We start from the raw sequence: 22,346 nt of genomic DNA, 5'->3' as shown, positions 1-22,346 counted from the left end.
ACATACGCACACATCGGACTTGCCCTTCCAGTATGGGCTGCTGCTACTTTGCTATTGCGGTCGGCGACTGCGCGTGCATGTGTGGCAGGATCCACTTACTGTAACGCCATTCCTGTAAGCCACCTATTCCGCCAACACCGGCGCCGACCTCAACGTCGGCACTGACGCACATACGCAGCGGTGGGCTCGCGCCTCGCAGACAGGTCTCTCACGCAAAAAACAACACAAGCGCACATCACCGAGATAGAGAAAGGGGGAGGGAGGGCGGGCGGAGAAGACAGAGGCACATCAATGCAATAAGTACACACACACGCGCGCGCGGAGAGAGAAACCCGCACAGCGACACTGGCGGGGAGATGGTCGACAGAAAAGAAAGACGCAGGTGAGGCACCAACTCAAATCGCAATGCTGACAATCGCTGATGCCTCACAAATGTTGCGCTGGCCTGCCAGCTGATATCCTCCCTCGTTCTTCGTGCGTTAGCCCTCTCGCCAGCTCCGGTACCACACTACTCATCAGGTATACGTGGGTGACACAGTCGCGCTGCCGGTGTCGGAGACGGGCGCTTTGCACGTCCTTGCACCACCTGGCTTCTTCGCTGCCGCTGACTTGGTGCTCATCTCGAGCTCCTTCATGGCGGCGTTGCGCGGATAGCGATAGTTCAGCGCGTCACCCAGTGTGACTGCCTCTCTTGCAAGCTCCTTGCGTGCTGCACCCCGCACTGCTTGGCGGAAGTAGAGACTTGATGGCTGCGACGGTGCTCTGAGGGGAGTAGACGCCACTCCCGGATAGGTGTACAGGTTTGGGCAGCTGGTGGGTAAGTCGTTATTCACGATGAGCCCGCGACGCACGCGGCAGATGCGCTGGTAGGTTTTGCTATCGACGCATAGGTATGCCGGGAGAGACACCGTAGCCGTGCAGAGAGCGCCGTTCGCAGCAGCGCCGGCGGCAGTCGGCTGGCAAGTGAGCGCCAGCGAGATGATCAGCGTCGTCTTGGTGGGTACGGTGGGCAGCACCCGTAGCGTCACCCCAATGGTGCCAGGCCCTTGCCACCCCCACACCTGCAGTTGCACCATCGAGGCAGGAGACGCACGGGCCACTTTCAAGTCGCTGAGAGCCGCAAGCAGTCGATTGCCGGCGGCGTCGTGGAGCTGCAGAAGCACCGTGAAGGGTACACCAATCACTACTGCGTTAAACTTGTCACGCACGCGTGTGCGGCCGAGGTCCACCACACCTGGTCGCACTGTGTACCGCAGTGGCGACTGTGCGATGGGTTGCCCGTGAAGGAGAATGAAGAGACGATGATCGCCGGCCCGCTGGGGTGCTTCAAAGTGAATCACATACCGCCCCCTACCGGTGTCCTCGACGCGCGGCTCCCCTACCTCGCCCATCAGTAAAAGTCGCTCGCCACCGCGGCGCAGAGGTCGATTAAACAAGTTGCGTGCCTGCACCTCGATGTGGACGGGGCTACCAGGAAGGATACGGCGTGGGATACGGCGCGCGGTGGTCCAGCACGCCACACTCCGCTTCCGATCCACAAACTGAAGCACCTGCGGCTCTCGGACCGCTAGTTGCATGAGCAGCAGTGACGCAATTTGTTGCGGACTCAGCAGCTGCCACGAGGGGAGGGAAGATGGCGTGAGCGCGCCAGGCGGCTGCCGCTCCAAGCACAACAAGGGGCAATAGTACGCAAAGACGCCCTCAGGAGATAAGTAGCAGGTGCCGTAGAGGCCTGGGTCCAAGGTGAGGGTCACTTGCCGCACATGACGCCGTACCACGGCACCGAGCTCCGTGTCCCACCCAATGCTCACCCCCTCCACGAGACGCTGCAGCACCCACTCGCTCTGCTGATACACCAGCAGCCGCATCGCGGAGAGCAGGTGCGCCTCGTCGCCGGCAAGCCGCTGCATCGCCTCCACGTCCACCACGAGCTTTGCATGCGGCAGGTACGCCGTCAGCCGCTGTGTCATCATCTCGTGAACCTCCGTCAACCGCCGCCTGTATAGGTCGCACTCCTCTTGCGCCAGCGTGCGCGTTATTTCTGCGGCGATGTCGCTTCGGGACGGGACCTCGTCGGCAGTGAAACACAGCATCAGCTTGTCGCTGCTGAGCCGGACCATCGCGTCACGGCGTGCGGTAAAGAGCACAAGGACGGACCGCAGCCGACGCACGAGCGCGGCGCTGAGAATCGCGGCGGAGTGGAATGCATCGTACACCTTGGTCTCTGCACCAGTCGTCGACTTTCGCGACGGAGACGCCGCGTGTGGCCATGGCGATACCACTGCGTCGACCGCCGCCGTCGTCTCGGCCAGCAGCAGCCGCTCAAGCTCCTGTATCGGCATTGCGTCTAGAGTGGTGCCCTCCAGCTCCAGCTTGAACCGAAGCAACTCTGACGGCGGCGACGACGTCGCTACCCCACTGGCGCTACTTGTGTGGTTGCTCTTGTTCAGCGCCTTTGCGCTACCGAGTGGCAATGTCAGCGAGTCCGCTGCAGCGCTTTGGATACACTCCTTGGCAACCTCCAGCTGCCGGGATAGTGTAGTCGACACAACCGCGACCCCCTTCGGCGCGGAGAGGAGCCGGCGCACAAGGTGCAAGAAGCGGTCCCTCGTGTGGTGAACCCGCACCAGGGCCACATCCGCGGCAATGGCCCGCCCAATGGTGGCCTGGCAGGCGTGCACCACGTCTGTATGTGTGGTCTCATTGAACTCGATGCAGCACGACGGGTACGCGTCCCCGCTGAACATCAGCATGGAGGAGGCCTCCGCAGTGGATGCAGTTGGGAAGCGCGTGACGACGCGCTCCTCCGTGACGTACCGGAAGCGCACCTGCAATCCAGCCATCCCGCCTTGCCGCACCCCAATAACGACCGCCGCGAGATCGGTAGCGTCCACCTCGGCAAGAAGACTCCGCAGTGGGCCACGCACCCAGCCCATAAGCGCGCGCAGCGCATCGCAGACACGCACAAAGATAGCGCCGTACCGATCAAGGTCTGCCGACACATTCGCGCCCGCATCGTCCGACATCGTCGAGAGGTTCCAGTCCACGGTGACGGTGCTGCGCTGCATTACAGGATGCGCTTGGCGCTGTAGCAGTCGCGTTGCACGTGCACTTAAAGTGGTCAGCTCTGCCAGCCACACCTCGCGCTGTGTGCACAGCGTACGGGGCAGCGTCGCCATCACGTCTGGGACGACCAGTGTATGCTGGGACGTCGATAAGTACAAGGAGTGCGAGAGCGCCGTGCCAGTGAGCTCGACAAATTGCTCGCCGCGGTAAAGCACCACCTGTATCTCGATTGAGTCAAAGTCGGCCACCTTCCCCTGCTCCACTCCCACAGAAGTCGCCCATGAAGTCGTCAGAACGCCGCTCGGGGGCGGAACATCGTAGGTGCCGAGCACCAGGGACGTGCCGAGCCACCGCAGCAGGTGCGTCTGAGTCGACAGACTGCACTGCTGGTACGAGTCTGGCTCGTAGCGGATTTTGTACGGGAAGTCCTGCAGGAGCAGCCGCAGCACTTCGCGCTCATGATCCGGCGTGAAGAAGTCGTGGAGCACCTCGGCACAGTAGTCGTCCTGCTGAAGCGCGTGGATGCCGAGAAGGCGCACATCGCTGAACCGGACACGCGGCGTGCTCGCGAGAGAAGACGTGGTTGCCTTCCTTGCTGCCGCCTCATCTTTGCCGCGCTGCTGCTGCCCGTGCTCACCATCTGCCTTGGCACTGCCCTCTGAGTGCGGCGGCGTGAGAGAGGCCTGCGCCGCAAGGCGCTGCGGAGCGAAGCCTGCGACGGTGGCCACCTCCCATATCCCAAGCACATCAAAGAGAACGGTGTGCACGGCCGGGCTAAGCGCTGGCACCCAGTTCAGGAACGACTTGGACACAAACACCGCCCCAGTGCGGGTGGCTGCAACTTGATCGCCTGACTGGCAAGAGACGATGCCCTCTCCACCACTCCACTGTAACGCACCGGTGGTGCTGAATCGGGTGGAGCCAATTGATGCGAAATGTGCGGACGACGGCCTCAGCGCATCAGCTATCTCCTGAAGACGCCGCAGTACCTGCAACGTGTGTAGGACCGCCGCAGGGTCGCCAATCGCCATCGCATACTCTAGCGGGGTGAGACGTGACGGCCCAGCTGGTCGCTGGAGCGCACGATACAGCACCAAGCTCATCACCTCTGCACCGTTTTGCTCACTACTTGCGCCGCCGTGACGGGTCGATGGTGCCACGTACGTGCGTGCGGCTGTGTCCAGGGTCTCCTCAACAAACTGTACCAGCAGTTGGCCACCGCAGTGGCCGGCCATCACGTGAAGAGGCGGCACCACAGACGACACGGCGGAGCTGCATCCGCCCGCTCCTAGCGCGTTGTCGCTTGGGTCCTCTCGCCTCCGCCCACCGTTTCTCGCCGGTGGAGCCCCCTCACCCTCCATGACGCCGTTGTCATTTGAGCTGAAGTAACGGTCAAGCAACGCGGCGCAGTCGAGCACGGTATGGGTGAGAAGGAAGGAGGCACACTCCGTGTGGTGGTACAGTGCTGCCCACTCAAAAGCGTAGCGGCCCGTTCGCACGTCTTGCACCGATGGGTCGCTCATCTCCAGCTGCACGAGCAGCTTCACAACATTAAAGCAACCGTTTGCGGCAGCCACATGTAGTACGCCGCAGTCGTCTGAGATGTTGTAGTCGGCGAGCACACGCAGACCAACCGTGTTGCCTGCCTGCACGCACCACAGCAGCAGCGACGCTGCGCTGCGTAGGGACGGCACAACAGGCTGATAGGTCACCTGCCCCGCTCTCAATCCAAGTGCAGCGGGGCTCTGTTCGTACCCTTGGCGCACCTTCTCTCCCAGAGCCGCGTTTATCTCAAGAACACCGCTCAGCCAGCCGTACCGCTGCAGCGTAGAGTCGCAGAGCAGTATCCGCTTTTCAATGGCGCCACCTTCGTGTGTGCTCAGCCGTGCCAGCAGCCCTTGTGCTGACTCCCCTTCACCGCAGAAGCTGAATAGCGCCTGCAACAGTTCGTGCAGGACCCGCGCACTTCCAAAGGCGTGCGCGAGGTACAAAGGCGTGTGCCCGTCAACGTCCTCGCGTAGCGCAAGCCGCGCGGACGCTTCGGCGTGGCCACCCATCAGCTGAGCGTCGGGTGGCACTGCCCGTTTCAGTGCAGCAACCGTGGTGCGCCAGCATCCGCCTACCGCCGCGCAGTGCAGCACAGACGTTTGCGCGGACATCAGGTCGCCGGCATGGCAGAAGTTCTGCACGAGTTGCACGGCGAGATCGTCGTAGCCGCCCAACGCAGCCAGCATCACAGCCGTGCGGCCGCACGAGTCGCCGAGGGAAACGTCGGCATTGGCCGCCAGGAGTGTCTCCACGGTGGCCTTGTGCCCATGAGCGGCGGCGAGCATGAGCGCGGTGCGGCCCTCCCTGTCCCTCTGGTTCACCCGCTCCGGCCTAAGCAGCGCCGTAACCACTGACGCACGGCCGCAAGCCGCGGCCACCATCAGCGGCGTCTGACATTGCCGCATGCGGCACGGCTGGCTCATCGGCACTCGAAGAGCCGCAAACGTCTCTAGCGCAAGCGACTGTCGGTGCTGCAGCGCGTGGTAGACGCTCGTGCAGCCCCGCGCATCTGCAGCCGCCTCCACATCGGAGCGCTGACAATGACGAGCCACCTCGATGAGTACGTCCTTCGGAGCCCAGCGGGCGACGACGTGCATGATGTGCCGGGCGCTGCCGATGACGCGGGCCAAGACAGCCGGAATCTCCTCCGGCAGCAACGGGAACAAGTAGCGGGGCGGTGTCGACTGACATTTCGCTTCCTGCCGGGGACCATCAATGCCTGCCATCAGCCCCGCCTCGTAAAGGCGATCCGCCTGTTGCATGATGGAGATCAGAAGCGACCACCGCCGGAGGGAAGCGGCCACAATGGCAAGCAGATTAATTGTCTCCTTTCGCGGAGTGGCAGCGGGCCAGGAGAGCAAATGAGTGAGTATATCCTCGTACGCCTCTGCCATAACACAGCCTCGGCGACGCAGGTGCACCTCGGCCAACATCGCCATGCATAGTGTCAAGGCGTCCATGCGGCACACGGCATCTGTCCTGAGCACGGGCGCTGCGCTTGCATTGCTGCCATAAGCGAGGCCTGTCTCGCAGTGGTGCCGACGGTGCCGCGGACGGCGCGTTGATCCTTGGCACGGGTGCCATGGACGCCGTCGACGACCAACGACTCCTGTGGCCTGCAGCTGCGCGTGGCGTTCCTTTGCAGCTGCCCTCCGGTCTGCTGCCGTGGAAAGTCGGGTCGCCGTGGCGCGGTGGTACACTAACGAGGGTCCGTGCACAACGATGTACTGCACCCACTCTAGACTGCCGGCAGCGATGGCGCACGTCAGCGAGGTCATGCTCGTGAGCACGTAGGTCCCCCCAGCCAAGAAAAAGACTGCCGGTCTCAGGTGTAACTGACGAGAAATAAACAACGCCGAGACCGCACACCCGCGCGTTGCTGCAGGCGCGTCACCGATGTCCGTCACCGCATCCAGGGCACCAGAGCTATTCACGTGACCCAAACTAGTATTCGCGGCAGGCGGAATCCCAGTACTGTCGAAGACGCTGAAGACGTCGCCCAAGAGCTTGTGCTGGGCCGCGCGACGGCACACCCGGTCCACCGCCTGCGACACCCCAAAGCCGCTCAAGATCAGCGCAAACATATCGCGGGCCGCAATATAGAGGGATCGAGGGTCGAGCACAAGTTCGACGCGCTCAAAGTACGGAAACCACCTCCAACCATCCACGTGGGTTGCGGCTAGGGCGTAGAGTGACGGCGCGGACACCGTAGCGCGGATGTTCGAGGACGAGAACGCAGACCCGCTGCCGTCAGAGTCCACTACGGGTAAGTGGAGCCCCATCATCTCCGCCGTTAGAGCGCCTACTACGTCCCCATAGCCGAGTTCCGCGGCGCTGTGCAGCACTGTGTAGGACTTGTACTGCCTGCATCGCTTGTGCCACAGCCGAAGGACGCGGGCGAAGCGCAGACACAAGGAGAATGCCTTCGCAGAGACTGCCGCAGCAGTGCTGCCTGCAGCACATGACGAACGTGGAGCCGGCGCCACACCACGCCCTACAAGACCGAGAGCCAGCAACACGACCGCGCCCTCAGCACACCCACGCCACAGTGCGTAGTCCACTGCCGCCGCCGTCACGCGCGCGCCACGCCGGCCACCCTTGTGGCACAATGCCTGCAACGTGGCAGCCAGCATGGTCAGCCGCCACGACTCCAGCCGATACTCATCCACCATCCGCTCCACCAACAGGGAGCGAAGCACGGGCACAAGGCGCGTGTCTGCGGCAAAGTAGGCGAGGGCGGTCAGCTGCCCTCGAGCGCGTGGCGTGGTGGTGTCCTCTGCATCCTCATCTGCCTTGGCGTCGCCGCCGTCGAGGGAGACAGCTAAGTCGGCCAGAAGGGCGGCACTGCCGTAGCACTCAACGAGTGCCTGCGCGACCTGCACTAACCCCTTCGCTGCAGCGACACGCACCGTGCCAGCAAACCGAAGCGGGTGGCCAGCCGTCGCGAGTGCGCGAACGCAGTCGGCCAGCGCCACCTCTGCCTCATGTTGCATGCCAGGACGCGCACTCAGCACCAGCCCACGCAGTACATCGCCGACGCTGCGTCCAGCCTCCTCCTCCGTATCCTTCGGCCGGAGCGGTGGAGAAGCCGCCAACAACAGGCGCAGCAGCACGTAGTCGCGCTTCCACGCCGCCAAGCAAAGTGGACTGATTAGCAAGGTACGGATGCCCTTCAGCGAGATGTGCGTGGCCATCGCAGCGCTGGGGCAGCTGCGCTCGTGCACGGCACATCCGGCCTTGAGAAGGTACACGACAACGTCGCTGTGACGCTGGTGCACTGCCATGAGAAGCGGCGTCGGGTGCGTGCCAGACACACTCGGCGGAGACCCCGAAGTGCTGTGGGACCAGTTTTGCGCTAGGTCTATGCTGTAGTGCTCCCTGAGAAGCCGCAGCACATCCAACCGCCCCGCCGCAGCGCAGGCCACCACAACACGACCGAGCCACGCACACGGGACGTGGCGGAAGTCACTCAGATGACGGGCCTCTACAAAGGCGTCCAGGATGTAGCGCACCATTGCAACACCTCCGTCACTAACTCCCCTTTCTGCGGGTGCTTCGACGAGGCAGGAGAGGGTGTCGGCTACCAGCTCCAGCGCTAACGCGGCGGCGTGCGCTCCGGTATGCCCCTCCTCTTCTTCAGCAACACTCACAGCTTTGGCTAGATGCGGCAAAGCTGCCGCTGCCTTCCAGCGCTGTTGCTGTGCGTAGTGCACCGCCGCCACCAGCGAGCCATCTCCGCTGCTGTGCAGCATGCGCCGCCCGTGCCGCGTTGCAGGCGCGATGCCGGCGGCAACGAAGAGCGCCACAAGAGACGCCCTGCTACGACTGTGGCGTGTCATCGCGTAGTCTGTCACCGTCCACCCCCGCACGTCGCGCAGCGGCCACGGCGGCAGGTGAAGGCCACACCGCAGCAAGTACACTAGATCGATCTGGCCTGCCTCCACAGCGTAGCTGTACACATCGCGCGCTTTCACCCGGTGCAGCAGCGTCACGAGGACGGCTCGCCGAACAGTGGGCACGACAAGTCGGTGGAATGGATTTGGTGGGCGATAGAGGCCACCACGGTCAGTTAGACGGTTCGGCAGCAGTCTTGGGAATTTGATGGTGAGAGGCACCAAAGTAGGCTCAATTAGTGTCGTTGGGCGAGACGGCGGTGGGGGCGCAGTTGCCAGCAGCTCTGCCCACACCGTCTTCGGTAGTGCCTGTAGGCGCTCCGCGAGAGTAAGCGTAACGTCAAAGCACCCCATCGCGGCAGACAAGTGCAGCAGCTCGGTCGGGTGCACCTCAGAGATGAGCGGGTCATAGGCACGAGCAAGGTATGACGCCACACGAGACCCTTCGCGCCTCCGCGACGGCTTTGCATATAGGAGTCCTTGCAGCGTGCGAAGAAGAACGCGCGACACGTCGAGTGGGTCGGTAGCACGAGATCCCAGAAGGCCGCGAACCACGCTCTCCAAGTTGGACCTCGTTGCTTGCTGAAGCGCAGTCCACGAGCCGTCCCGAGAAGAGAGAACTGCCTGGTTGAGGATGAGGACCTGTGCCACCTCGTCGTGGCCCTCCCGCAGCGCCACTGCGAGGGCAGACTCATGCCCCACAATGGCGTTCACGTCTGCGCCGGCACACTGAATTAAAAAAGCCGCAGCGGCTGCATCCCCAGCAGCAGCGCAGGCCACGAGCGGATTCACATACTTGGACTGCACATCGCACAGCTGCTTCTCGACGCACCAGCGCACGCCGACGGCCTCGCCTAGGGCGCAGAAACGGCACAGGAGAGCGTTGTCACGCTGCAGCACCGCAACCGCACTTGCACAGCACTCCGTCACCCAGGCCAACAGTGCCGCTGCAGCGGCATCAGACCTGTGGGTGAGAAGGTAGAAGAGAAGGTCACGAGTGTCTTCGGCTGTCTCGGCTGTTAGCGCGCCGTACTCGCAGAGAAGTCGGAGAAGGTCCACCGGCACAGTGGCTGCACCACTGCCTCTGTGTACGGCATAGAGAATGGCGCACCGCAGTGGAGTGTAGCCGCGCCGCGCGCCACCGTATGGGTACTGTTGAGCAGCCTTGACAGCTGAAACTGGATCGGCGTCCTCGGCGAGTGGGCAATATCTGCGTCCGTTGCTCTCAGTCAGGGAGCCAATTGCACTGGTGCCCCGCTGCTGCCGCTGCACCTGGCGCTTGATCTCACGCGCCTCGAGCTTGCGCAGCCGGCCGTGCAGGGCACTGTGTCGCACGAGGGCAATGTTTTCCCAGTGAGGCCCCCATTGCACATCAGCACCCATAGAGGGCGTGAAAGAGGAGGGTCTTCCCACGATGGTGCTCTGCGTTGCGACGGCGCCGTGGTGCTGCAAAAGGGTGGCTGCCACGCGAGTCATGCCAAGGCCACACGCAAGGTGCAACGCGGAAAGACCGTTGCGGTCCTGCAGAGCGGCGGCAAGGGTTCCAGGCGGACATTGCGCCAGCAACAGCTCCACCACACGCCATCGCCGCGCCTTCATCGCCAACAGAAGAGGCGTGCTGCCGTTCACGTCGGGCTGCATCAGGCATGAAGCTGGCAGGTTGTGAAGGAGGTACTGCATGCACGCCGGCTCGCCTCTGGCGGCGGCCACATGAAGCGGCGTCTGCCGACGGTAGTCGCACAAGAGCTCTGCGTATGGGCCGCCAGGTACCGAAAGAGATGCGGCAAGGCCTAGGTCCTCTGCGATGTACCGCACGACATCCACGCCGGAACCAGCAGCGGCAGCGTGCAGGACGCTTTGGCCAGAAAACGCATCACGCGCCGTCACTTCGTCGGGGAAGAAGAAGTAGTGGTGCACCAGCGACTTCACCGCCAGCAGGCTCGCCCCATCTCGGCAAAGGTCCCCAAGGGAGGGGGAGTACAAGTGAAACAGCTCCACTGGGGTGTAGCCAATTTTGTTGCGCATAAGCTCCTCCTTTAGCGCCGCCGGCGGCACCTGAAGCGCGCGCAGACGCGCGCACAGAAGTCCCACCAACACCGCGCGGCGGTTCTCCAAGGCGACATGGAGTGGGGTGTCACCAGCGTGGTTGGGAATAAGTGGGTTAGCGCCACCTTCCTCGAGCAGCACCTTCACAACACCCACGTGATTGCCCAGCACAGCGAGTTGCAGCGCGGTGCACCCCGACTGTCGCTCGACCGCGTCCACGACGATGTACGGCTGCGACACCAGGTAGCGGACGGCAGCCTCGTTCCCCACCTGTGCCGCCTCCTGCAGCAGCGTGCGACCGAGGAAATCCTCTGTGTTGCCGTTCCACCGAGTGACGCCAGAGCACCACGTCTCCACGTGGAACGGCCGTCCATAGTTGGCGGCGAGTGTGGCGGGAGAGAAGAGTCCTGCACCGCTGGCGACAGCCCCCAAGGGGCGTAGTGGGTCGGGAAGCTGCAGCTGAAGACGCTCGGCCACAACGCGCTCTGCACAGAGCCCGCCCTCAGCACTGTCGCCTGGGGTGACGAAGAGGGCTGCCAGGGCATAACGCTTCTGCTGTGGCATGTGAGCTCCGTCCAACTTGGACATGGCCTCCTCCTCCGTCTGGTTGGGAGAGTGATGGTGGTGATGCCGGTGTCGCTTTGGTTGACGCGGGTATGCTACCACCGCAAGCGGCGGGGCCGCGTTGGGGAGCCACTGCGTGCAGCTGCTCGAGCACACACGTCCCCTGCTCCCTGGTGTCACAGTGCCGAGCACCGCAGTGCTTGAAGAAAGTCCTTCGCTTGCCGGTAGGCTCGCTGGCGGCACACCAAAACGCGGATAGCGCGGCAGAACATCCTCTACATGAAGTGAGGCCTCCTTTCGACGCGCGTAGGCGCGGCAGCCACCACAATGCACAAAGCTAAACGTCTCCGTGAAGTTGAAGGGGTGCAGTGGAGAGGAGACGATAGTGTGCGCCTGCTGGGCAGAGACATTTATCGGCGCCTGTTTCACCGCTGCCGGCCCCCCGTCGCCGCCCGTTGCCAGCGAGACCAACACTGCCCGCACCTCGGCCAGCGTAGTGTCTAGCGTAACATTGATGGTGGCAATGAGCTGGCTACCACACGCAGTGGCAGTACACACCAGGCACAGAATAGGCGCGCGGGCCGGTGTGAAGTTAGACGGTGCCTGCATCGCTACAAGTGCCGTGCCAGTGTCCTTCTCTATCAGGCTTCTTCAAGAGCTCGATGCGTGATGCGCTGCAAGCACGAACTTCGCGCCGCACTCTGTGAGGTTGCAACACAACAACACGCCGGTTTGCAAAGGCAAAGGAGTGGGTAGAAGTACAGAATGTGCAAGCCTGTGAGAGGGCCAAGTCCGCATGAGGCGTCGTCGAGAGACGGCACCACCTGGACAAGCACGACGCCACAGCGGAGACACGCGTTGCCGCACTCTAGAGCAGAGACGGAATACACACTAGAAGGTGTACGTAGTGTACGTGTGTGCGCCTCTGCTCTCGCCCTCTCTCGCCGCTGGTCGATCAACGGGGGGGGGGGGGGGGACGCAGATAAAAAAAAAAAACACAGAAAAGGTCGACGGTGAGGAGCACCAGAACGGAAGACACCAAAGGCGTGCGATGGGGGCGGCGCCGTGAGAGACGCGTTGATCGCGGCAAGAACTCAAGCGGGGAGCTCAAAAGAAGTGCTTCCGCTCTGCGCTAAGCAAAACAAGGCTCCAGGGGGGAGGAGAGAAGAGCCCCTCTCAAGGCAAGGGAGGGGCAAAGGGCCTACGTAGAGCGGGGAAGTGAGTCTCTATGATAATACACGATGCCTTCCCTCCCCTCCTCAACCAAGAAAGAAAGAGCGGCAGAACGGCGTTTCTCCGAAGCACCGCGCCAATTTTCTCGCGCAGGGGAGTTTGGTCGCGGTCCCGCAGAAGGACGGCAGTGAGTATGGGAGTGTGTTACTGGCTCGAAAACAACAACAAGCAATGCACATAGAAGAGGGAAGACAGACAGAAGAGATGAGGGCGGAGTGCGCGCGTGTGCGTATGGCCACAGAATCCAGAGACAGCGTGCTTGAGGAAGGGGTCGCGCAGACGAGAAGGAGGGACCACCCCTGCTCACCGTAAAGCTCACGCGCGTCTGCGCACGCTACACTGCAACTACAAGGGCATGGCACAAGTATAACTGCACAGCAACGGTGTGTGTGTGGGTGTGTGTACGTGTGGGTAAGGGAGAAAGGCTCGACGCCGCCGAAGATAGCGCACATCGCATAACCCCAGCACATCTACCAGAAGAAAAACAGCTCCTTTTGAAATACAAACCTTTGAAAAGAGAAGCAGGCTCTCATCACGAGTACTACTGGGGTGAGCGGCTCAACAGCTTCCCCCGTTTCTACTAGCTCAGCGGCAGCCGTCACTCGCTTAGCTGTTGATTCAGGTTCGCCCTCGGCCCATTCAGGTGTACGAAACAGCTGCCCAGAGTGCGTATAGATACAGACACGCAGAGAGAGTGCAAACGAAAAAGAGGCCCTTGAGCCCAACACAAACAGGGAATCACTGCCATGTACCTCTGAATTAAGCTGCTTCGCTGGTCGGCATACGACGCCACATTATAGGGCCAGAGGGGAGTAGCTTTGGCAGAGTTTCTCCAGGTACGTTGCCCACCATTGCGCCGTCCCCGCTGTGGGTGGTGAAGGGACTGTCGTATTCTGGCCAGCAGCCGTCGACAAAGGCGAGTCAGCATCCGTGGTAGCTCTAGCCGGTGCGAGCCCCGCTTTCCTGGCCACGACGATGCTCACCTCTGCTTCTGCCCGCGCGCTACTCTCCTCCAAGAGCTGCGCCTGAACGCAGACACGCAGCTCCGCCATGCGAATCAGCACGTCTTCCAGGCTATAGGTGGCGGCCGCGTCGTCGTCTGTGTGCTGCGTGGTGACAGACGAACATGAAACCTTCTTTGACTGCGACTGCGCCTTGCTGGCGCAGCACAGAGACGATGCTGCAGCACGGTGGCGCCGTTGCCACCGATGCGACTGAAGCACTCCGGCTGAGAGGCCGCCAGCGATCAAGGCGCACGGTGTAGTTGCGGAAGACGAGGATGACGATGAGGTCATAGCATAGCTGCTGCACAGAGCAGTCACAAAGCGATGCCACCCGTATCGGGCAGTGACTGGTACCTGCGATCGGTGACTACGCAACTGATCCTCGGTCACCGCGCCTGTGCCCTCGGCGTCCACGCAGGCGAAGAGCTGAGCCACGGCGTGCTGCACAGACGCAGGCACAGCCATAGATCGAATAGCGTCCGCCAAGGCGTTCTGGTCGCCGCTTCGATGCGAGGCGTCCATCGCAAGTGGGGGCAAATCGGCTGAGCTGGGCGCAGCTGTGGCCGCAGCGCCTCCACACCTCAACGGCCGCGCACTGAGCTTATCCAGTGAGACTCGTATGCCTGTCGAGCTCAGCAGCAGCGGGCGAAGCAGAGCACCGAGGTGGCACAGTGCACCACCCCATACACCGACTGCCTCTGGCGGGCTCACCGCATAAAGTGCGAGGAGAAGGTCTTCGTTCTCCAGAAGCGCCGACAAGCACACCGGGCTGATGCCGGTCACGACAGGGGCAGGCGACGCTCCTCTGCTCGCTGCCGTTGTGGTTACGAGCCCCCTGCTAACGGCGCAGGGCGGCGCTGCAGCCCGGCCTGCTGGCGTCTCGCTTCGTCGACGCTGATCCTCCTCGGAGGCGGCGAGCCGCTTTAGAGTGTAGTACGCGGACCCAACCTCCTGGACAGCGCAGCACAGTGACAGATGCGTGACTGGTAGTGGCAAAGGGTACGCCTCCAACCACCGTCGGAGCAGCGAGGAGACATCCACGAGCGTTGCCTCGTGACGAGGACACGCGCCAACGAGCGTGTCGACAAGCCGCGCACACGCCGCGGAGGAAGACAACTTCAATTCTGCATTCGCCGAGGGCGGAGGCGCCCACAGAGAGAGAGACCCAACCACACGAGTCAGAGACTGCGTCAGCTCCTCCTCTTCAACAACCATCACACGCGACATGATGGGTGATGTGATGTGTAGGTGGCTTAGTACTTTGCTCACAGCTCGGCAGCATGATAGCCCCAACTCTGCAGCAGTACAGGTGATAGCATTCATGGCCCATGCATCAGCGCTCCCTAGAAGACAACTATGGCGGTGGTGAGCGCTGACCCACTGCCCCAGCAAAGTGCTAACATCAGCCCACCATACAGACTCCTCTGTCAACGCGGTCGTATCGGCGCTTGCGCTGGCAGCGACCAGGACGAGCGTAACGTGCGCCGCCACGACAGGGTCCACTCTGCATACCCAACAGCTTGCCCTGACCTGTGGCAACATTGCACTGTACATGTCATACACAGAAAGAGAGTGTTGCTGCTCTCTGTTGTTGTGCTCTGCATCGAGGATTGTGCCGAAGTCGCACGCGGCGGCTTTGAATAAACTCCCTCCTCTGCTGCTGCTACCGCAACTGCGTTGTAGCGCCTCAATGACGGTGCGCTGCTCCAAGGGCGACAGCCGTCGGCACGCGTAGCGCAGCCAACCATGCGACGCCTTCAGCAAGCGCGCATCCTGCAGCATTGCGTAGCCCGGATGATCACACAGTGCAGCCACCAAGCCGCCAGGTGTGATCAATGGGGAGTTTGCAAAAACAGTTTCCTCGAAAAATGGGAAAAAGGAGACGGGCAAGGGTGGCGGCACCGACAGGACGTGGGTAGAGAGCATGACCATGCACTCCTCCAAGCACAGTCGGCCCTCGCGGAGGCACGTGGACCCGGTGATGAGCCGCGCCAGGGAGGGGGACACCTCAAACAGCGCACACCGCAGTTCCAGCACGCCTGCAAGCTCCAGCACGCTCTCGTTCCGTCGTGTGCCATGCACAAAGAGCGAAAGGAGTCTCACGGCCTCCTCGACAAGGCGCCGCGGGTGGTGCTGAGCAGCGTCTACAACGGCGGACAGCCGTGACTCCAAAGGCACTAGTACCTCCAGCTGTAGGCACCGCGGGTCGGCAGTGATAACATCGACTAACGTGTTCACGTCCACGGACACCGACTCCCCAGGATGTCCGCCGCAACCGCGAAGCGGCGACACCTTGCCCGCCATCCTCTCCTTTGGAGAATGACAGTGTGCAGGGAGAAGGGCTGTGCGTCGTGCAAGCGCGCACACGGCCCGCACATGGTGTTCGACCACCTCCTCCAGCGCTGCCCCTGCCGCAGCAGAAGATTTGAATGTCTCAGGAAACAGGAACGCCCGCAGATCCTGCCGAAGACCCACTTCCAGCAGAGCCAGTGGCAGAGTAGTCGTGTCGCTCGCTGCTGATTGGTGCGCTTGTGCGTCCGTGCGGCGGCACCACTGCTGTAGTGCGACCGCAGTCGCATGCGTATGGCACACATATTGGCTGTGGCGATTATCGTCGCAGGTGCCCGCCGACTGGCACCTTTGCGACGACTTCCTTGTGGAGCGGGTGTTCACAGAGAAGCGCTGGGAGAGCGCAGACACTGGCGCCGGGTCTGCCTTCTCGGTCGCAGTCAGAGACGGGCCAGAAGAAACACGACCCTTCTCAGCGCACAGCACGTCCACATACGAGACAAGCAGCTGCTGAACATACGCACACTCTACTGGAGACATCCACTGCGGCGCAGTGGCCAGCGCGCGGGGGGACGGCTCCCGGCTCGTGCGAGCGCACCCTGCGCACCACGCGATGAGTTCTGCTGGAAAGGCGCCGGTGTCGCACTGGAACGAACGTGCAAACACCGTCCAGCTCATACAGGGACCGCTGCTAGATGGCGAGGGAAGAGCAGGAGGAGTCTCAGAGGAGGAAGCTGAAGGGATCGGCATTCCCTGTGCGACAGCAGCACCGAGTGGAGTGGCGGTCGAGGACAAGGCCACGCGTAACATCGCATGTGCAAGCTGTCGAACCTCGTCGCTCACCTCCGACGGGTTGGGGGAAACAAAGCCCTGGCCAGGGCATGCGGCTGTGCGAAGGAGCGACTGCAGTGCGTCAGCCACGTCCGCCACACCTACGTACCCGCTCCGGTGTCTGTCCAGATAGGAAAAGGCCACGAGGAGCTCTTCCATGTCGTTCTCCGTTAAAAGCCGCTGCGGACACGGTGGCGGTATTGGCGATGATACAGAGAGCGCAGGGGAAGGCGTGAAGGCATGCGGCGACAGCGGGTAGCCACTCGTCCACATACACTGAATAGCTTCACAGTAGAGACGGTGCTGCTCTGGGGCGACAGACTCTCTCTCCGACAGCGTCCCCGCACCACGCACAGGCGATGAGGCTAAGTGGCCGCCAGTAACGACAGCAGCAAGAGGGCTCGTCGGTTGTCCCCGTACCGGCGGCGCCGACACGTCGCGAAAGGGGGAAGGGGAGCAAATGGGCCGACGACTCGCCGACGCGCACTGTTCACGAGAGTTGTCAACAGCGTCGCTGAGGTTGTCACTGCGCTGCTGGCTCCATGTGTTACTCACAAGATGCGCCATCTTATCGCTCACCATCGGCCAGTACGTCTGCATGAAACTGCAGAAGTCCAAAGGGCGCTGCTGGGCAGTGGCAGCGCACCTTGTGGGGGCAATATACGACGTTGGACTCCACCAAGTCGGACGCACTGTCGGTGCCATGAAGCCGGAGGCAGCGGGGCACGAAGCAGCATCCTTTGTTGCCCCCGCGGGCGTGAAGGCCGGGAACAGGCGTGATACAGCCTCACCCGTCACGTAGCCGTCACCATCCTCATCAACGGCGAGGAAAACATCACGCAGAAAAAGGTAGATGAACTCTGGAATCGCCTCCGCCTCCCGACGGGCAACTTCATCAGGGAGGTTGTTCAGTACCTGAGTGCGGGTAAAGACACACGATGGCATGCCCGCGTGTACTTTTCCATGTGCATGGGTACGCGCCTGTGTAGGGGAAGGGAAGAGGACCCTTTAAGCACGCTACAATGAAGGGGAGAGTGAGAGAGACACAGAAGAAAAAAAGAGACGGAGAGCTTCTATATGCGTGCACACATGCTAGTCATAAAATGGCGGTGGTCCACAAGAACAGCAAAACAGGTTTCAGAAAAGAGGCGAACGAGGGAGGGAGGGAAGAGACTGATGCACAGCACCGCAGGAAAATCCATTCGAAGAAGGTAACAGATGAACAAGACGACAAACGAGCGTGTGCATATGTGTCAACATCTAAACTGCCAGACGATAAATTGTCTTCGACAAACAAGAAAGTGAAGGTGTAAAGGGAAATGGCAAAGCAACAAAGACTCGCCTCAGAGCAGATGACCAGTAGGGGTTCGTAGCGTCACAGGTACATGTCAAGAGTGCATCCCAGCAGTAAAGCTTTCGTGGTGGAGGGAGACGTCTGCCACAGAAGTCTCCGTGCACAAACGAAAACAGCCACAGGAGAGAGTGCAAGCGACTGCACGTAAGCGTAGTTGAGTGATTGAAATCGTTTTGATTGGTTCTGCTTATTTGTGTGCACGGGCTTTTCTTTCTATCGAAGGGAGGCGCAGCAGCTTCGTCCTGGATGTGCGTGCGCCTGTTGAGGTACGTGCGAAAAGGTGTGGGCTGAGAGATTCGGCGTCGCAATGGACACCCACAAAAACAAGAGAGCAGAGCAGGAGGAGAGGGAGGTAGTGCGGGGGCATGGGCGATAGAAGTGGTGGGTGGCAGAAATGTCAAGACAGACAGGAGACGGCTGGGTTGTTGGCGTACACACAACATAAAGTGTGATATGCAATATCCTGTTTCTCTAGGCAAGCAAAAAAAAAAAGGACCGCGATGAGAGAGACGTGATACATCGCAGCGTGCAACACAGAGAGGAGAATGGTGAGGGGAAAGAGAAACACTCAGAAACAGACAAGAAGAGCAATACAACGGTATGCACACGCACCGGATGCCTCTGTCTTCACAAAAGTCTCTATCAATCTCCTTGCCTCTCCCCTTTCGGTTACTGCTTCGACATCTGGCCGCTCCCCTCGCTCCCTCGGCAGTCCTCATGCGCACTGCTGCTCATTGTAGGCTTGAGTCGTCGTCCTGTCTCCACCAGGGGGGGGAGAAGGGAAGCAGAGATTCATGCAGCGATCTGATCTAGCTAGATGTGCTGCGTTCTTCTTCTCCAGACACTCTCCCCTCTGGGTTTAATCGACTACACTTGACGATCGTTTTGCACTGATGCCATTTTTGTTTGTTTGCTTTGTTGTTGTGGTGGTGGTGGTGGTGACGCTTCTCATATTTGAGTGCGCGACAACGACGGGATTCGACAGTAGGCGGAGAGAGGAAAGACCCTCGCCGACTGCGCAATAAATAAATAAAAGAAAAGAGAGGAGAGGAGAGGAGAACACACACACCCACAAATACATAATGCATGCACAGGCACGCACGCACAGGCACCCCATCGTGACTGCCGCCTCCACCCCCACATCACCGCGCCACCACCACCGCCACTCCATAGGCATACATGGCCCACACGAGCGGACACAGCAAGTGAGTAAAATAAGAAAAAGAGAAGCGTTTGCGAGGCCAGCGGAGGAAGAACGAAGAGGGGAGGGGGCAAGAGACGATGGCACCCAAAACCAGCGAGCCCAGAGACCCCCCAAAAAAAAAAAAGAGCAAAGGAGAAGACAGACAAGTCGATTATGTGAGCGGTTCCCCCCATCCCCACCCTCACCAGACACCCACACAAACGGCTCCAGGGAGGGGGGAGGCTCCCACCACCATACTTGAACTTATCTGCCTCTTCTCCCTTTACCCTTATTGTTCTCCTTTTTTTTTTCGTTCCACGTGGAGGACAGTGAGAGGAGGAGGAGGAGAGGGCCCCTCCTCACATGCGGTTGGCGTAGTCCAGGTACGGCGAACTCTTGGACCACATCACCGATGTGATGAAGTACTTCTCCTCCATACGATACAAGTCCTCTCGTGGGATGCCAAAGTCCTCCCAGTCCAGCAAATCCGGGTCGCGCTCTGGCATAGCGCAGTTGTCGATAAACTGGCGCTCCACCCAGTCCTTGTTCCAGGTCGGCGCCTTCGTACCTAGCAGGATACCCTGGTGTATTGGGTAGCGCTCGTTGATGTGGCACGCAATGTCGAAGACAATCTTCGGCAGGTGCACTGTCAGGTGGCGCTGGTTGTTGCACTCGGAGCACCAACGCAGCAAGTCATTCGTGGTGAAGCGCACCGGGCCGCCGAGCTCAGCAATGCGACCCTCCGTGTGATCAAGGAGCAGAGAGCGGGCAGCGGCCTCGGCAAGGTCGCCGGCAAACACCGGTTGGTGGATGCGCTGGCCATGGTTCGGGACGGGCACGATCTTCATGTAACGTTGTGCTTTCAGGTATTTGGAGTAGGAGAAGTCGTTCTCGGCAAAGATATCCGTGCCGCGAATGATCGTAGCCGTTGGGAACTCCTCAAGCACGGCGATCTCAGCCTCGCGTTTCTGCCGCAGCAGCTTTGATGGGCTGTCTAAATCCGCGCCGACCATAGACATGTGGGTGAGTTTGAGAATACCCATTTCGCGGCACCACCTAGCGAGCATACGCGGCCACTCAACGTTGATCGCCTCCATCGAAAACCACGACTGACTATTCTCGTAGCACGCCGGCTCCTGCCACGCTCCAACAACGTTGATGACGTTGTCCACCTTTTCCAAGATCGCCTTGACGACAAACTCTTTGTCGATTTCATAATCCGTGTCGAAGTTCTGCCCAACCGTACCGTCACCACTCGAACGCATCTGGCGCACACTGCTTGGCATACCAGCACGGAAGCGGAAGGGGAGGATGCTGGTGTAGCCATGATAACAGTTCACCGCGTGGATGTGGTGACCAAGGATGCCCGTCGCGCCGAAGGTAGCGACGTTGACACCCATCGTGTTCGCCTCCGCACCGCCGTGGCGCCACGTCGAGGAGAGCTCCCCGTTCATGTTACGCACAAACAGGCGTCGAGACATGTTCGCTGCAGAGGTGGCGTCAAAAGAGCGAAAAAAAGGTATGAAGCAGTACTACGCGAGAAAAAAAACAAGAATGAGGGTAGGCAGCCAATGACGCCCCAACTACCGCTGTCGCTAGAGGGGCCTTCAATCGCCTTCACGACTGAGTGGCCGGGTCAGCTGCCAAGGAAACCTAATAAGAGCGCGGACGAAGATAGCCGAGCAACAAAAACTAAGATCCACGACACTGCTGAATATACGTGCCGGTATCTGAGTGCCGTGAGGGGGTTCACAGCGACTACCAATGTGAGGGGGCGGACAGTAGGAAAAGGACAGCGGCAGCAGCAGCAGCAGCAGCAATAAAATTCCCTAACTAAGAAGGACAACGGAAGACGAGGTCTAAAAAGAAAGCGATAAAGAGAGCCTACCAACTCAATCGAAACAGCGCCTAGGTGAGTTGCGGGGTGTAAAGACGTGCGCGCACGTGCGTGTGTGTGTCCGATGGAGTCCACTACGCGAATAGAAACTTCTTTCGTCCTTCTTTAGGCGACGGATCCCGACGTCATATGTCTCCCCTTTCCTCCTCTCTTTCTGTGTTTTTTTTTTTTGGGGGGGGGAGGGGAGGGATGTGTGCACAAGAGGGAGGAAGAAGGACAGGGAGAAGGGGGAAGACACCCAATACAAGGCCGGGGGAGTGGTGGATCGCAACGGAAACAGAAATGAGGGGGCGTTGCTTCACCCTCAGCTGGAACTAATTCCCTTCGTTGCTGCCTCCGTTGCTTGTGTGTAAGTGTGTGTTGGGAGGTTCAAGGAAGCAGAATAAGTGCATGAGACGCGCAGGGAAGCAGCGGTGAGACAACAGTGAATGGGGTGAGCGAAGAATTGGAGAAAAAAGAGTATGGCGACAGAAGATGAAAGGCATCATTTGGCACACATTAAAGGCTGAGCACATTCACACTCATAGAAGTGGATACGGACACGCACAAAGAACGCGAATATGCGTTCCGTCGCAACAAGCCCTGGAGTTCCCCTCTCTCTCACCCACTCACTCACTGTCGCACTTGCGTTTTCTCTCCTCTCTCCCATGCCCTCCCCTCCCCCAAGACAGACACACACGCACACAACCACACTAGCGGAAGGAGCAGAGAAGGTGTGCGCGTGAAGCGGCCAAAGGAAAGGGCGCAGGCAAAGCGTAGAGGCAAGAGCAAAACACCACCAGCAACAGCAGCAGCAGCAGCACCAAGACGAGGACGAAAGCAACGCATGCATCAGACACAACAAGGCTACTTCCCATGTTCCGGTTCCTCGAGGTCCATTGCGCTCTCTTCTCGGTTAGGTGCAGGCCTGCCATTGACCGCGCATCTCGGAGTTTCACGATGGAGTTGTCCGTGAAGGTAGGAGAGCGTCATTCGTCTTCCATTCTCTCCCTCGACTCAGTGCTAATGGTGTTGCTACTTGTCGCTCGATGGGGGGGGGGGGGCTGTGGCGGAAGGGGGAGTAGTGCTAACTACTTGCTCTGATGCGCAATTGATCGAGTTGTATGGCGTTGCTCCATTAACCTGGAAATGAAGGAAAATCAAACGAGAAGAAATAACGAGTGAAATCGAAACGAGGAAAGAGAGTGAAACACAACGAGCCACTCGCCTACGCAGAGACGATCGGGTATGCACGCTTGTGGGTAGGTGGGTGCGCACTACTATTCAACTGTGAGGAATTCGGAAGGAAATGGGGGGGTGGGGGGCGTAGTGCCGTTTCCTCCCATGCCATCGTTGTTCCTCAGAAAAAGAGGTGGCGCCACATCCAAAGCACACATACACAAACACACATATAGAGAGAGAGAGACGCTCAACCTTTTACTTCTTCTGGAATGCAGCC

General features: G+C 60.4%; 3 protein-coding genes across 3 annotated transcripts; all 3 read right to left on the bottom strand.

Moving 5' to 3' along the window:
- Positions 1–515: 515 nt before the first annotated feature.
- LPMP_341870 (ankyrin repeat protein, putative) lies at positions 516–11,726 on the bottom strand (the record flags this gene model as incomplete). Its single annotated transcript, XM_010704311.1, has 1 exon — positions 516–11,726. One exon carries the CDS (start codon positions 11,724–11,726, stop codon positions 516–518), a length of 11,211 nt encoding a protein of 3,736 aa, XP_010702613.1.
- Positions 11,727–13,144: 1,418 nt separating this feature from the next.
- LPMP_341860 (hypothetical protein) lies at positions 13,145–17,419 on the bottom strand (the record flags this gene model as incomplete). The annotated part of the gene is made up of 1 exon (XM_010704310.1): positions 13,145–17,419. The coding sequence occupies one exon, from the start codon at positions 17,417–17,419 to the stop codon at positions 13,145–13,147; it is 4,275 nt and encodes a 1,424-aa protein (XP_010702612.1).
- A 1,951-nt stretch (positions 17,420–19,370) lies between these two features.
- LPMP_341850 (hypothetical protein) lies at positions 19,371–20,492 on the bottom strand (the record flags this gene model as incomplete). The annotated part of the gene is made up of 1 exon (XM_010704309.1): positions 19,371–20,492. One exon carries the CDS (start codon positions 20,490–20,492, stop codon positions 19,371–19,373), a length of 1,122 nt encoding a protein of 373 aa, XP_010702611.1.
- Positions 20,493–22,346: the final 1,854 nt, after the last annotated feature.

The sequence above is a fragment of the Leishmania panamensis genome (assembly GCF_000755165.1).
Source record: "Leishmania panamensis strain MHOM/PA/94/PSC-1 chromosome 34 sequence".
NCBI lineage: Eukaryota > Euglenozoa > Kinetoplastea > Trypanosomatida > Trypanosomatidae > Leishmania > Leishmania panamensis.
This window is presented reverse-complemented; position numbering and strand designations above follow the sequence as displayed.